Genomic DNA, 16,471 nt, shown 5'->3' with positions numbered 1-16,471 from the left:
TGCGATATTGAGAAATGTTCAGATGAATTCAGAGAATCGTAATTCACTTCCATTGGACAATTATAAGCGTGTTTATTTCGTTGAAAAATTGTATTGTAATGCCTGCCAACCACGCAAAAAGGCAACACTACAAACTAATGCTTATTCTGTTGTAGCACATGCTACAAAAATAGGTCCCTAATATGTATTAAAACATAAAGCCCTCTTCAACCATGTCCTGTGAAAAGATGATGAGATCTTAGCTTGATTTTTTTATGTAAATTAAAGCGCATAGATAATATAGTCGTGTAGAGTCTGGACGGAATTCTCAATCTAGCCGTTGGTGTGCCTTTCGTTGGGCGCCCTCTTCTTATATAGGATTTTGTTTCTGCGTAACGGCAGCCGATATGGAGCGACCGATTACCTCCGATCGAAAAACGCGGTTTTTGCCAGGACTACGCTGCAACGCCGCGACACCGGTGACAGGGCTGTGGCGCACCAGTCCATCGATTCCCGTCAGCGCCGGCAGGGCAAAGAGGTGCTTGGTTGGTGATGATGCCATGTATCTCGTGGTTGCCGACTTGACCACATTCAGTTTGCCGTGGTGCCGCTGTTCAATTTCTGCCAACAGTGTTGGTGCGACGTAGCTGTTTTGCACCAGAAACTTGTAGTTCTTAGCTAGCGGTGGGATGCGATTTTGCGTGGCCGATGCCGAAGCCGACAGGATGGTTGATTCGATGGATTTTGATGATTTGTTCTGATGCAAGTGTGACTGCTGTTGAGGCGGCCGATGCGGTAGCGGTGCCAGTTTGCGTTGCAGATTGCCATTTCTGCTGCGGCCACCGTAGCTGTTTCCGTCGGTATTGTGGCTAAGATGAGTCACTGATTGTGCGCTGCAATTTCTGCTACCGCCCGACAGGGCCTGGTAGCTACCCGGACCGACGCAATGGTGGTTCGTTATTAACAACCCGTACGAGCCAACGGAAACGACCGGCCCCTGCGGTACCATCAGACTGTTGAGCGGTTTCACTTTGATGAACGGTTTCTCTGCCCTTTCGATGGCCTCGGGTGCCCCGAGGTCTGTCCCGGATCGACGCCCAGCTTTCATCTGGACTGCCTGGGGCTGATTGCCTGATCGCAATGCCTGCCCGGAGCTAATGCACAAACATTTGCCCAGATCGCAGGACGCCAGCATACATTCCACTTCCCGTGCCGTCTGTTTGCTCGGTCCCCGCTCACGACCGGAGCGAGACGAACGCGTCCGGCTGGGCAGGGGTGGATCGACCAGGAAAATTTCCTCGTGAAAGGGATCGTGGCCTTTGGCGTGCACTGATTCGACGATCGTAATCGGTTTGCCCGTCACGCGCAGGAACGGAAACACCGATGTCCATTCGAGAATTTCTTCCCGCAGCTTCGCATCGGACGGAAGGTCTTCCTCGCCGTAGAACATCCGATCGATCCGTTCCCATTCGGTTTGGTTTTGCTTGATTGCATCCTCGGCCCACGGAATGGAACCAATGCTGCTGCGTCCCTGGCTGCTGGTAAGCGACTCCCGGGACAGCTCCGTCAGCGTGTCCGATTCTTCCTCATCGTAATCGCTTATCACGGTTTGGTCAAACGATATGCTGCGCTCGTCGGCCGCTTGCTTCCTGCGATACAATCCTTTGTTGGAGGTGGCCGACATGCTTGGGCAAAGTTTACGGGCATAACGCTGAACGGATCATGTTGCTGTTTGGACGGAGACTGACCCTAAGGGTGGCTTAAGACCGCCTGCATTACCTGCCCACCTTGCATTTGTACTCGCGCTGTCTTCTCTCGCACGGCAAGGTCCTTTTGTTTACAGAGGAGAAGCCGCCTCTTCTGCTCTTCTTATTCTTCTTGTTTCAGCACAGCAATAGGGATTTAGGGAAAGAAAAGTAGCTCCGACAGACGATTGTGTTCAATAATGCGAACGTCTTCCAGTACAGCTTTTTCGTAATCACTGAATCGGGATAACAGCGAACATATATAATTAGCACCGGATATCTACATCAAGGGGGTTGGTTTCACATCTAACGAAGCACTTACCAGCACCTGCAGAAAAATCAATACCGCGGACGAGAATTTCGTCTTCGTTTCGTACGGGCTAGTGTGAAACACGTTTCGATCAAAGATTACTTGCATTTCTTGAAAAATCGAACAAATTATGCGTTTCAACAAGGGCCTTGTTTAGAAATTGTGGTAAAAATACGCCGGACGCAATAAAAGGCAACAAAATTTCAGATTGTTTTGATGGAGGTTTATTGTGTGCATGTGTGCGTGTGTTCTCGTGTGTTTTTTTTTTCTCGTGTTTTGACGTAGAAGGTGTTTGCAAAGTTTGTCCTTTTTCAGTCCTTTTCACTCAACTGTGCCTTGTGCTACTCTTCTTTTTTCACGCTCTCTTTCTCACCGTCGAAAATATCTCTCTTTCACTCTTTCTATCTTCCACCAACAAAACGAGCGAAAGCGAGAAAGAGTGAAAGAGCAAATGGTAGCGTAACGGATTGCGGGTTGCATACGCTCAGGAGCAAACGCTTTGGGAAAGGACGAAAAACGCTTAAATTTCAAACACAGCACGTACTGTCGGGCCAATTTTCGGATGTGGTTTGATTGTGCCATTGTGGCATTGAAACAACCTGCCACCATTGCTTATTATATTCATCAATTTGTTTTTCATTTTTTGTTCTTGGTTTGGTTTTTCCTTGCATTGAATTTTTATAATTAACAATAAGTTTAACGTTAACAACATTTTTCATCGCGTCTTTGCATACGTCATTTATATCGGAAAAAACGGACAACCTAAACACGGATGCGGAGAGGACACACACACTGGTTAATGGTGAAATGAAAATGAACACCGAGCGCGCAATACGCGCAAATTGCAATACAACAAAGGTAGTTTAGGTGAACCGGGGGTCTCTATCCCCTCACCGTCTTTTTGTTTGTTTCGTGACGAAATCTAGACTAAGAAGGGAGGGCGGCGAGGGCGATACAAAACTGTATTAGCAAAAATGATACTCAACAACAGGAGATACAGAGTAATACGATAGCACTAAGTTTGTGGTGAGTGTTTGCTGTGTACGTGTATTGTATTTGTTGTGTGTGTGTGTGTGTATGTTTAGTGTGAATGTGTTTTATAAATCAACGGCATCGCCGTTAATCTCCCACTCCCAGAGAAGTGTTTTCGTTTAGTGTGGATGTGTGTTTCAGGTGTGTAAAGTTTAAGTGTTTCTGTTGTTGGCCTATCTGCCCACGGTTTTTTTTGTTGTTGTATGCTTGTATGCGATAGCGAAGTCTCTAGCCCTTTTATCTTAAGCTGCTGCTAACTGCTGCGTGATGGCGTTATGTTACGTTACCGATGGTTTCCCTCCATCTTAGTATATGGCTAGGAATGTATGCTCGATTGTGTATGTACCTTTCATCCCCTATCTTTGCCTCCCTCTTCCTTAGAACCTTTACAGGAAGGAAACTAAAGCCAATGTCTGGTTCAAGGTTTGATAATTATGTGTGTATGTGTTTCTGTTTTTTTTACAGAGCTCAGCTTGTCCTTCACCGTACGCCACTCTCCCGTAGATACTATCCTATTACTTTGACTTTCCTTGTTTCACTCTCTCTCTCTCTCTCTCTCTCTCTCTCTCTCCGCATTACGTTCCACTGATCCTTTTACTCAAATGCACGGATAATTTTCAGAGATTTAATTTACGACCTATGTACAATTGTATAGCATTTCCACATACCTTATATACGTACTAAATTATTACTCTAGCTGAAGTAGTTATTTTTGTATGATTTTTTGTCAGTTTTTTGAAAAATCTATAAAAAAAGGATTCTACCCTTGACGTTTGTTTGCATTATTTTTTTTTTTGGTTTGGTTTTTCTTCACACACACACTCACACAAACAGCACACTTTGCATCCTTATAATGCTCATTGTGTTATTTGTTTGTTTGTTTGCTTACTTTCTTTTCCTACTCACTGCTTTCGCTGTCTGTGTACGTGTGTCCAAACTCACTGGCTCGAATGTTATCTTCCTGTGAAACAATACTGCCGAGTTGTGTGTTTCCGGTTTGTTGTGAATTACTGTTTGTTTTGCTTGTTTGTTTGTTTGTTTGTGTTGCTGTGCACTAGATCGGCGACTGACTTCCGGGTTAACTATTTAGTGTTTACACTTCCATCGCATCGGTGGTGCGCACTATTGCATCTCTTAGTCATTGGTTGTTGCGGTACTGGTTGGGGGTGGTCGCCTTCCACTCAGAAAGGGGCAGCCCAGCACGCACACACACACACACATACACACAGACATACCGAAGAGGGGGAGAGAAAGAGAGACAAAAAACCTAATCCGATCCGACTATGCACTATGGGAACAGAGGCAGCGAAACGTTTAGTATCTTACAATCTCAATACACTTAGAAAATATAACGACTATTTCGATTCAATTTAGCGTTTATCATGCAATGCAATGGTAGCCTGTCCCTTGTTTAGCTTGATGGTTTGCCTAATTATGCCGCGCGCTCTAAGCTTAGTCATGCATTACATCTCCACAGCATGTGTGTGTGAGTGTATTTTTTTCTTCTATCCTCCCATATGCATGTATGTTATTTATATATTTGTGTATGAAGTTAAGTACACTAATCTAGAAGTATAAATCACCTGCTATATCGGCACACACTATGCATCAATAATACGCTGTTGCTAAGTCTGTTGTCCGGTTGGTTGGTTGGTTTGTTAGTTTGTTTGTTTCGTTTTCTTCTGCTGTGTTGAATGGTCTATTGTATGTTTGCTGTTTTCTTTTTTTCCTTCTTTCTTTTTTGTGGGTTTATTTGTCACGGAGTAGGAAGCTTCACTTCAGCATTGTTTTCCTCTTTCCCCTACCGTTTGCTCTAGTTTTTATCGCACACAGACTTTCGTATTGCTGTCGTCAGTAAAGTTGAACACAATATTCCTCGCACGTTTGCGCTCATTTCGTGCAAACTAACCATTGCAGGCAACGACTGCAACCGGCCAGGCACACCCGGATACGTGTCGGCGCACGAAGGATCGCGCCACGATCAGTGCGTTTGTTTCAGAGCGATTCAACGAAAGTCACACCATTGGCACCACCAGCGCGTGGTACTGTTTAACGATGGAAGCGTTCAACTGAAGTAGAAAATGCACTCGCACACGCACAATTCAGTAACAGTTAAATAATCATCGTTGATTCGGTTAATCGTAAGCATTGGACACGCGTTCGTCCGTAGAACTAACCTCCCCATGGCGGGCTTGCAAGCGTCGTTCCGACGCTTGTGTCGCTTGCTTTCTTTTTCTAAGGCGCTATCTAATTAGGTCAAATATGCATAGACATAGTGTAGGTATGCTTTGCTATAGTGAGCGTGTTCGTGTGTGGCTGTGCGTCGTTTGGTGAGGGTGAGGCGGGGTGATTTTTTTTTTTATGTTTGGTTTCATTCCGTTTCATTTTTATTCCTTTTTTATGCGCTGACTAATGCACCGGTAGCAGTGACACTACATCATGGAACTAGAGGCGGGTCCTGCAGTAAGGGCGCTAGCAAACTACGGAGAAAGTGTACAGATAGGAGGGTTTTGGTGCGATTACGATTTTTCGATATAGTTTCTAGTAGTCTGAGCAAGGATTTCCCTCCCTTGTATCCTCAGCCCCATAAAGACCACGCACGGCACGGCCTGGATACGGTTACGGCTGAGGGAAGGAGCGAATGGAATACCCTTTCGATTGCCGGACAGGAGTATAGTAATCATTATTGTACTCCTATTACTGATAGACATTGAAAGCGCGTTTGTGACCAGTTTGACCACGAGCAGTCAAACCACAGCCTTCCACCAGTCCCTTACGACGCGGAACGGAAACAACAAACTTTATTTTAGGTTTTAGATAGATACTGAGCCCCTAAATACTAACATTCACGTAACGGCTCGAAATGGATGGAAACAGATTCAGAACAATAGCATTCCGGCACTATCCGGAACGAGAACTCACTGGAAGCATCACTCCGGACGTTGGCTGAAGGATGCGCACGAAAAATGTCTCACTTCCTAGCTCATCAGAGTGTACACAGTGTACAGTGTATTGATAGCTTCCTTAATTTTTGTTTAAACAGTAGAGCACATGATTGACTAATATTCACCTGAATTAGCTGTTTAGTGGGTTCATAAGAACGAAACAAAGCTCGCTTATCAGTTCTATTTACACACAGACAGATTTCGCAAACGTCTGCCCTTGCGGCAGAGACGGAATGCGCAAAGCTTACTACCCTGGCACCGATGCTGTGATGCTACCGTCCGACACAGGCCGAGAGAGTTCGTTTGTCTGTGCACTGTCCACCGGCTTCCTAAACACCTATTCTGATAGCGTAATAGAGAGCAGGAATTGTAGGACATATTTGTTTGTGTATTTCTTCTACTTCTTCTTCTTCTTGTTCTTCTATTGTGTACATGCAGGCGAGTGTGTTTCTGTACTTTGGTTGCGAATCTATGCAATGGTTTCGATTGATACGAGATCTGATTTCCATTCATTTTCCTCATGTCCCACTCCCGCTCCCGAAAGTGACTCCTAAAAACTAAATGCACACACACACACGCACGCACACGCACACATACACACATACACACGCAACAAACAGTCCGAGTTAACCGATTTCTAAAGCACCCTGTGTAGCCTTATTATACATCAAGTCGTAACAATTGCTTTTAACAAGTAAATGATGGGGCAAAAAAACCACTAGCGGAAAGACGCACAGCCGCAGTGATACTAAGTGATACGCGACACTAACCGAAATCGACACACTAACGTACATATTTTGCTGGCAAAACACACCGAGACTAGGGAGCCGAAGGAGCTCTATAAAAAAAACAATCCCGCACAGCCACTTGCGGCAAAGATGACGAACGGCAGCCAAGAGTGAACAGTTTAGCGTGAATGAATGTTTTTTTGTTTATGGTTTTGTTTAGTATGATGGACTATCTATCGTTCGTAGAGGTGTTATACTCTTACCCTCAAGACCTCATTTTACCACAACTTTCTTAGCGCTTAGCTCGTCGCACTGTTTTGCTTTTGTTAATGAATTTGGGTTGTGCTGCTGTTTGGGTTTATGAGCGATTTGCTTTTCTTATATTGTTTTTTTTTATCTGTTTTTGTTGCATCCGCATCATACGTTTCACCTTGCCCTTGTTTAATAATGCACGCGAGTTTCTGTTGTTTTGTCACTATTTTTATGTTTACATCTTTCGTTTAAATTACACTTGTTTATTTTTTTGTTCTTGTTGTAGTATTGTTTTGATTATAAAATGATTGTGTCTTTCGATTGAATTCGCCTTAAATCAAGTTAGAAGTCGTCATCATTATCATCAATTTGCGCATTTCACTATTCTGCATGTATCAGTATGCGTGAGGGTAGCGGTACCACCACTGTACGTGTTGCGTTGCTGGCACGCTCCTTCTCTGCAGTGTGAATTCGTTTCGTTTTGTTAGCTGTTGCATTAGTTGTTAAGTTACAATTTCCTCCGTGTGGCTTGCTCTGGCTTTGTGTTGTTTTTCTGTTTTTTTTTGCCTCTTCTTGTTACTCTCTATTCTCGTTACAAAAAAAAAGATAATTAAATTAATCAGATGTTTATTTCAACGGCACCGTACTTCTCTAGATTCGATTAAATTTGTTGCTTTAAACATTATGTTCGCGGTTTTAAGGGATGAAATGTGGAAAAGCATTATCACTAGCACTAGCATTATTTGTGTTCGTTCGCTAAATCTCGTTCTCTCTATACTTTGTACATGGCGTTTTTCTTTTTGTTCTGTTGTATCATTATATATAGCATTTTTGTTTGATTTCGCATGTTCTTCTACCAATCCAACGGCCAATATTTGATGGCACAATCCGTTAGAATGTCTTTGTGTGCAGCAACCCTGCGATGGTACCCCTTGGTTTGAATTTGAAATTTCGCCTTCGATCTTGTTTCCGTCTTCCCTTCTTCTTACACCTAAACGCAGTTTGAAACTAAACTGTAGTACGATTTACGAAAGAAAAGGAAAAAACGAAAAAATAAGTAACATAAAATACAAGCGTTGATACGGGAAGGTTATCGAAGACATTACGTACACTATGAACGAAGGAGAAAAAAAAGAACAAATAAACGAAAATCAAGCTAACGATGTAACTTAAAAGAACGATCAATTTATTGGCTACTACAGACAAGTGAAGGGCAACAGATAAATACACACAAATCATTCACATACGGTCAAGAGAGTCAACATCTTTAACTCAAACTTAACAACAAACTGCTAAAACTATTGTCTATAATGGCCAGAAAGGAAAAGGGTTGAAATGGGCTGAACCTACTCACATATGCGGATGAAGAAAGGCTTTGATCAGGGTAAAAAGGAAGGAAACCTAAAACACTTGTTACGGAATGGTGTAGGAAGCAAGTGGAGTTCTTCCTCGGTTTTCTTTGGCGTTGAAATTTCGTTTTCATATGAACAGCCTTGTTTTCCAACACGACGGTATGGCATCGATGCTTGTCTTTGTTTTGTGTGTGCGGGTTATATTATGGATGTTACGTGTTATAAACACACACCTATCAATGCTCAAAGAATATTGAGCGGACTAAACATGAGACGCCTTCGCCGCCGTGTTGCGTTGATCGAATTATACTGGCTGCAAATGGTTTTATACACTAGATGGCGCTCTATATCATAGTGTTACAGTGGATAGTGTGTACTGAGTAAGCACTGGCTTATCTTCTACGCAGCACTTGTCCCCCTGCGCCGTAGTAGCGATGGAGGCATACTAACAGTGGGAAAAAAGTTAGTGAGATTTCGACGCCACGGAGCGCGAAGGCGTCGTGCGGAAAATGTAGACGAGCTTGCGGAAAAATCGCTTGATGTAGAGCGCAATCTGGTATATAAAATCAGTTTCTTTTGTTCATATGTATGAGTAGGGTCCATCGGTAAGGGCGCTACACAGTAATAGTCAGGAGTTGTCGTCCTTGTTGGAACCACCGCCGCCGACGCCCGCCGCCTGGCTGTTTTGATTTCGGCCACCCCCGGACGGTCCACGCACTGTTGCCGGTTTATACTCTAGCCCGGGGTCGAACTGCATCAGCACAAACACCTACCGGGAGCGAGGGGAGGTTGCAATAAACAATGGTTAGTGCCTGTTTCGCTATCACTTAAGCATGCAACGTAACTTACCTGATCGGTTGGCAGTAGGGAAAAGTCGTCCGGTGGATTGGTGATAACGTAGCGTTTACTACTTGCGTCACAGCTCGAACTGGTATCACGGAATCGGTACAGACCGATACAGAGCATGCCGTACGATTTGAGTGCGGCCACGAACAGATCGCCGTACTTGCCGGCCTCCCCGAACTGTGCCAGCGGTCCATCGTACAACGATATCTGTCCAACGCGACATCTGTGCAGGGGAGAAAGCGAGGTAGGAAAACATCAACTATGGCCCAGCTTAGACTCCCTTCGAGTCCTTGGGCCAGTCACTTACCGGTCGCGATTGCTCAAGCTTTCCGGTGTGCTATATCCACCGCGGAGTCCAGCACCTTCGGCCAGGATTAATTCTAGTTCCGGTGTAGCTCCACCCGTGATTAATGAACGAATTAGAGTTAAGGCGTTTTGATTGAAGTATGTCTGCAAGTGAATGATGGGCAGTTGTCGAATCAAATAATTGGTTCACCATCAAGCGCAACCAGCTCGACCATACGTACCGTGGACATCAGCGAATCCAGCACACTCACAGCGAACGCTGTACCGCAAGCGAACGGTTGCGTCAGATACAGCTCAGTGTCCGGATCATCGTCATCATCTTGATCCAAAAACTGTACATTGCTATCATTAACTAACTCTGCAATGGACAGAACGAACGCAAACGCATTAATTCTCCTGTGCCTGGCCCGAATTTCGAAACATTGAGCATTTCGAATGCCTCCAGCCATATTTACCTGTTATCATGGGCACATTGGCGCCATACACGGAACCGCGACGCTGCAGAACTATTGGACTACCTACAGGAGTTAAATTGTCTTGCTCGGAGCCTCGCTGGCTTAGCACGCCTATCGTGTCGTCGAATGTCATGGCCTTAATGTTCAGCGATGCCAAAATGGCTTCCTTGTCGGCTAGCGTTGGGTCATCGTTGCTAGGAACTTTCGCTGACAAAATGCAGCACATATCACATAGGTTGACGTTGACGGCACGGAGATCTGCTCTACTGAGAGGCGAGCCCTGATTGGCGTGAGGAATTAAAAACAAAACCAGGTAAGATACTTTACGTTCTAACCTCTGCCCCCATAGGTCCTCCCGACACGTGAAGGACGAGGTGCTACTTACATTCAGCACGGAGATTTTGGGAAGATTCTGCAGCATCTTCCACTCTCGTCGGATGTATTCGACCGATCCTACGATGACGACGTGTTTCAGTTCGTGATAGTGAAAGTTGGACGCACGCAATGGCATCACCAAGTTTCGCAGTCCTATCAGCGGCGAGTCTGGATCGGCAAACAGACACACGACCACGTGTCCGTTCAGTACGGTCATGGCCGCCTGGTTTCGATCCTACAACATGACATTCGTTCGTGAGTAGAAAATTCAACATACTTGCTGGGCATGCTACCTTCCCCACTTACCAAGATGCATTCCTCCAGGCTTTTGGCCGGGCTCCAGTGGAACATGCCCGTCGAATCGTACTTCATTTCCGTTTTTTCGAAGTCGAAGTCCTTCGACTGATCGTCGGCGATGCCCGCCTGGAGCGTGACTCCGTTTTGACTCTGCGCACCGGAACCGCTGCCGCGACTTGTGGGCCTACAGTGGAAGGGGTGTTTTAAAATGAGCACAATTGTACTAAAATACTTGCGCTAATGGTCCTACAAGCGAACAACTACAATATAAGCGTTCAGATACGGTAACGAAACGAAATGTTGTTCAAACCATACTGAGCAACGAAATAATTAAGTACACTAGTGGAAGCAGGAAGGAGGGAAGGATCAACCTACATCCATATACTCCAATGTGGCAAGGAATGGTAAATACAATCAAACCAACAAAAATAAAAAAAAGAAAAAAGAACATAATTTTGGACACCCCTGTCTACCGATAAAGAAACAATGAAAAATCAATCAATCATTCAAGCAAATGAAACGACCGCAACTATCTTTAGTGAAATGGAAACCAAAAGCAATACAATTCTGACAATTGTAAAAAAACACTACAAGTGGTTGTGACAGTTTTTTAACACGTATTCAAAACCATACATAAAACTGGGGGAAGAAAAACGGGTGTGAAGTGTTGAACCAACTATTAAAATGCATTGAGCAAAATCAAACCAAATCAACCAAACAACAATAACAACAAAAGAAAGAAAGGAAGTACAGAGCAAAAAACGGGGAGTATTTCTATCTCAAAGTGGTACAATGAACAATCAAAATCAAGACGCAAGGAAACATAGTGTTGGTGCATACATTAGCTTTTTCACTTCGTAAGCGAGTTGATAGCCAGCGTACGGGCTTGGTTCTGTTTCGGGTGGCCTGAAAAAATACCAGCATTCGGTAGGTGTGAGATGTTTCGCTTCAACTCAAGTCACATGTCCTCTAAAACATGATCTTATTGTTCAACTCATTTCAATCGTCCCCCATCAAAGGGAGTGAATATTAAAAGAAACGCGCACAAGTACTGGTTGGGAAGAGAGTGAGACCACTCTAACCCACGCAATTGGGGGATGGGGAGGATATTGAACCTACCTGTTATACGTCGACGGTGATATTAAGTTGTCCGGTGGTTGCCTATTTACATTGGGCTTTACTTTGTTAACTTGTTTCGTCGAGTTTAGCATCTGGTTGGAGCCGGTCATCGATACATTGCTTCGTCTATTACGATTGATCACTAAATACGGGAAGAAGGTATAAAGAAGCAAGCAAGGCGCGAATTAGTATAGCTTTGGTTGCTATGTACGTCTAGATCGATGCAGGATCCAGATAGAGAATGGGACAGAAACTCGGTACAACGTCAGAATAATAGTATAACATCGTTTGAAAGTGGTACGGTACATAGCAGGGCGCCATTTGACCTGTACACATCTATGTTGCACGACACTGAAAATGATTCAACAAACATGTTTACATACAACGAGAAAGAAGAAAGAAGGATCGTCTAAAAGGGAACGTACAAGTAGAAAAGGATTGGTTGAAGGATACACATAAGGGAGCTGGTGGATAGATAACAAAAGGGTTTAGTTTAAGTAAGCAGTATTTACACATTGCAAAACGAAATTGCTAACAAAACACAAAGACGGACGGAAGAAAGAGACACAAAAGTGTTGGTAAAGAGAAGAGAAAATGTCTAGTACGAGAAGATGTAACTGCTAGAAGAGACAGGGGTTTCAAAAGAAAAGCATAACAGAGAAACAGACATCAGAGAGATAGTTTCGGTGAAAAAAAAAGAAGTACGAAACATTTACAGATAGAGTTTTACGTAAAAGAAAGAGAACAGTTAATTAGAGTATAATTGTCCCACAGAAAAAAAGGAGAAGAACAGTTCAGATGACACTCACAATTTATGTCCTCCCGATCCCGCGTAATATCGCCTTGGGTGTGCGAATGGATGGTTCGATTCGGTCCACGTATCGGTATCCGTGTCACGACGGGTATCAGTTTTGGTATGGTGTGCGCAACATTAATGGTGTTTTGCAAGGGATGAGTGTTTTGCACACGCACACAAACGCACACACGCACGATATGAGAGCGTTGATGGTGGTGGGCAATCGGTTGATGAATGCGGTTTGATCGCACGTGCGATACGTACACACGGTGCATATGGGGTTTGATTTTGTATATGTGTGATGGAAGGTGTGTTTTCGTTTGAAAGATTGGTTTGTGTATGGTTTGGAGCAAGGGGTTAGAAAAAAGAATAACGGAATGCACATTAGTCATGATGTTCGGTCGTCGGCCATCGCACGCTTTGCTAAAGATATAGGTAATATAATTATATCTTCCATCGTCGATACATTATACGGCAACGGGTATAATGGTTCGCACGACTTGTCGATACGCTTAACAACTCTATAGTAGTAAATCAAAATGGGTTAGAAACGAAATATGCCGGTATAAAAGCAAAACGGTGAAATAACGGAACGGAACAAAACAACACTCCTACGTAAAAGCGAGCACAACAGTGAAATCTCAAAGTAGAGGTAAAACAAAAATAGAAGAACAAGCGTTTAAGCATGCAATCAGTTGACCAAAGCATCTACGCCATTTTAAGTGTTTAGTTTCAATCCTAGGCAAAGAGGCAACTATCTTTGTAACTGTCTGCAAACTGATCGGACAGACAGATGTAGAAAGACTATACGAAATAGATTATACTGTTGGGGACATTTGTTTAAATTGGAAAAAATAAGCAAATAGATTATATTGTGAGACTGATTCAGTAAGGTTTATATTCAAAGGATTCGATGTATTTTCTTACAATGATGTTGTATGCTCCTGTTTTTGTGTCCAATTATATTTACTTTTGTTTTGCTAATATCTTACACTACTCTGAAACACTTTTTTTGTTTTTGGTTTTATGTTGATTATATTCAATCGAGCAGCGTAATAGAAAGATTTCATATTTTTACGATGCATAAATTAATTTTCAAAGGCTATTTTTATGTCAAATTCTGTGGTAGTTTACAAATCCGAAACAAAACCGAAAATGTATGCCAAGAGAGAAAAAAAATACTTGGGTTTAATCTGGGTTTGCCGAAATTATACCATCAAATTTATACTAGTACACTTACTGGTCAACGGAAGTATGTGTGTGAGTGTGTATGTGTGGGGATGCTTGTTTGGGAGGTTTGAGAGTAGAGAATTAAAACCAAAACCTTGTAACAGCTAACGGAAACATTACTTCAACGAAACAAACGGTGAATTTTGGGCGTATTGTTAAACGCTAGAAAAGAACAATAAAAACAATGTGGGGAACGTGTTTGCGCTGCGAGCTCGAGGCGTGAGAAAGACGGATAATCAAACCAAAACGCAACACAAAACAGACAACTGAAATCGAACTGAAACGCTGGATACAAGAGAAGACAATAGAAACGTTGCAACAAGCAGGATATGGAAGAGATCGGCAAGAAAGATCAGTTTACCCGATGAAATTCCACGAACATGCACCCGCTTCGGAAGTTCCGGTGGGGTGAACGTGGGAGCAGGATGGTGACCGTCGTCTGCAAAAGTCATACAAACAAGAGCTCTAAAGTTTGTTCGCTAAAGCTGTCCACCGCGTAATGGCGTGTGGATTTGCGGAATGTTGTTGTTGTTTTAACAACAAAAGCCAAAACAAAACAAGAGAAGAACGGAACAACACAAAACAAAAAGTCTCAAAAAACAACTGGAACGTAGAAAAGAAAATACTATTACAAAATTGCTAGTTTTCAAAATATGAACCATTTCATAGAAGAAAAAAAAAACCAACAAAAAAAAAACACGGTACAATTGCTATTCGTCAAAGAGATAAAATCGAAAAGCTAAACGGGTGTGTTTGTGTGTGTCAAAAAAGAGACAAAAGTAGGAGGAAAAAGTAAATGCAGCACTATAGTTAGTGATTTAATTGCTCTTGCAGATATTGAAAGCGATTCAAAAGCACAAGGTATCAAAAACACAGTTCTCGAAAAGTAAGCACTTCAAAGCAGTGTCGTTCACACTCACTACGCTCTTAATTCATGGTGGTAAGCCAATTGGTAGATGTAAAAAAGCATAACAGCAATAGCATGAACAGAAAACTGAATGATCAATACATAGCTAACTGTTCTAAACATGAAACTGATGAAGAAAAAAAAAAGTTTTTTTTATACATAAGTTCCCACCTCCCAAAAAATGATGACATTAGCAGTTTGATGTCTGTGTGTGACACGGGTGTGCAATAATTTATACTAGGCGTGAATCTATACAATTGTAGCGCGCATCGATTGACTATAACAACACATCCGAAACAGAAGCAACCGATAAAAAAAACAATAAAAGCGCTCAGAGCAGTATTACAGGTCCTACTGTTTCTATAGAAAGTATAATGCGTTCAAGCATAATGCTTATAACAGGCAGAGCAGCTAAACCTATGCATACATACACATACACACGCACATTTAAACATACACACATACGATGCAGAGGGTGAAGGAGGGCGCACAATGATCAAAGCGAAACGAATAACTGGGCGAACCTAGCGAGAAGGATCACAAAGATGCACAATGATCAGCTGAATGATGGCTGTAAACGTGTATGCGTGAGAACTGCGAGCATTGATTGGGTGATGCTAATGGGTGGGCCATGGAAAATTGTCTCTTTTTATTCGGAAAAGTGAACGGATTGGATTTGTTTTTTGTTTTGAATTTTCATTTGCTTAGCTATTTAGTATTTAGTGAATTGCGGACTACTACCGGATACGGTGATGGCTATGTTAAAATAGTGTGAACAAAAGGATCAATCTACTATGTTCTACGGCTATAATGCGAGTACACCTTTAGCTACATGGTGTGTGGTGGTGTCGGAGTGTTCGTACTCTACTTAAGCTTTTGTGATTTTGTTGTTTTCTTTTATGTTTACATTGGAAATCATTTAGATATTATAGCTCAGGCCGGATGTGGTAGTGTAATGCTTGAACAAATTCGCTTAACCGATAATTCAGACTAATTGTTCGGTGTAGATTCACAGGGCGAATTATCGGCCAAATTCAGCGAAACGAGCTCCTCCCTTAGCACATTAAAGTAAGGCCAATTGGTATGAAGCCATCCTTTTGTCCCATAAATATATAGACGCAACGTTGTATCTGTTTTTTGGTTTGCTACATTAGTTTACACCCCTTTCTCTGTAGCAGAATATACGGACGCTTGTGACCATATTTTTTATGCGGCTTTTAGGCAATGTTGGCAACCGCCACAGAACAATATACCGAATGCCAATTCAACTGGTGGTGTGGTGATGCTCAGCACAACACTGGACGTGCTCGTACGCAAAAGCGCTGCGCAGCTATGTGTGTGTAATCAAGCTCTCGTTTATTTGTGTATAATACACACAAGTGCATTTTTGCAATATGCACTTTTTTATGTAGCGAAAAGTAAAACAAATCAAAATTAAAATGTCCTTAAACCCTCCCTATTGCGCGCACACACACACACACAATATTGGGGAGCACTTGAAAAAACAAAACGAACATGTATGTTCAATTAGCTTCGGTTAACTTTCGCTCTATATACTACGGCGTGTATGCATATATAATACGAGATGATGAACAACTTACGTGTTGGATGTAAGAAATCGTCGGCTATAGATCGTGGTAAATGAGTTTGATTGTTTGTTTTGTGACAATGCATTCGTTTTGTTTATGGTGATGTTAATCAACAATGAATGTTTAACGTTGGCACCCAAAGATTCGTTTTTCGTTGGTCATTGGTGGGTGCAACACGAGATATAGAAATTGGTTGCAAGGAGGAAAA

The 16,471-nt window shown here is 42.7% G+C and overlaps 2 protein-coding genes across 44 annotated transcripts in view; both read right to left on the bottom strand.

The window, feature by feature from the left end:
- Nucleotides 1-52: 52 nt before the first annotated feature.
- LOC4576799 (uncharacterized) lies at nt 53-2,294 on the bottom strand. Its single transcript, XM_001230948.3, has 2 exons — nt 2,047-2,294; nt 53-1,960 (listed from the first exon to the last, which is right to left on the bottom strand). The coding sequence occupies exon 2, from the start codon at nt 1,661-1,663 to the stop codon at nt 350-352; it is 1,314 nt and encodes a 437-aa protein (XP_001230949.3). The 5' UTR covers nt 1,664-1,960; nt 2,047-2,294; the 3' UTR covers nt 53-349.
- Nucleotides 2,295-3,513: 1,219 nt separating this feature from the next.
- The window catches only part of LOC1274388 (calcium-activated potassium channel slowpoke), a 69,585-nt gene continuing 56,627 nt past the window's right edge, over nt 3,514-16,471 (bottom strand). For 19 of the 43 annotated variants that reach the window (XM_061646207.1, XM_061646206.1, XM_061646208.1 and 16 more), the window contains 11 exons: nt 14,129-14,206; nt 12,551-12,583; nt 11,742-11,883; nt 11,463-11,528; nt 10,632-10,806; nt 10,336-10,560; nt 9,951-10,230; nt 9,717-9,853; nt 9,497-9,639; nt 9,193-9,412; nt 3,514-9,112 (listed from right to left, as the gene is read on the bottom strand). In XM_061646207.1, coding sequence (XP_061502191.1) covers nt 8,972-9,112; nt 9,193-9,412; nt 9,497-9,639; nt 9,717-9,853; nt 9,951-10,230; nt 10,336-10,560; nt 10,632-10,806; nt 11,463-11,528; nt 11,742-11,883; nt 12,551-12,583; nt 14,129-14,206 — 1,640 coding nt within the window. In that variant the 3' untranslated portion in view covers nt 3,514-8,971. The remainder of the gene's footprint in view (nt 9,113-9,192; nt 9,413-9,496; nt 9,640-9,716; nt 9,854-9,950; nt 10,231-10,335; nt 10,561-10,631; nt 10,807-11,462; nt 11,529-11,741; nt 11,884-12,550; nt 12,584-14,128; nt 14,207-16,471) is intronic. The other 24 variants (XM_061646240.1, XM_061646245.1, XM_061646235.1 and 21 more) reach the window with 5 other exon arrangements.

The sequence above is a fragment of the Anopheles gambiae genome, chromosome 2 (assembly GCF_943734735.2).
Source record: "Anopheles gambiae chromosome 2, idAnoGambNW_F1_1, whole genome shotgun sequence".
Classification (NCBI taxonomy): Eukaryota; Metazoa; Arthropoda; class Insecta; order Diptera; family Culicidae; genus Anopheles; species Anopheles gambiae.
Note: the sequence above shows the minus strand (reverse complement) of the source record. Positions and strands in the feature narration are given on the sequence as shown.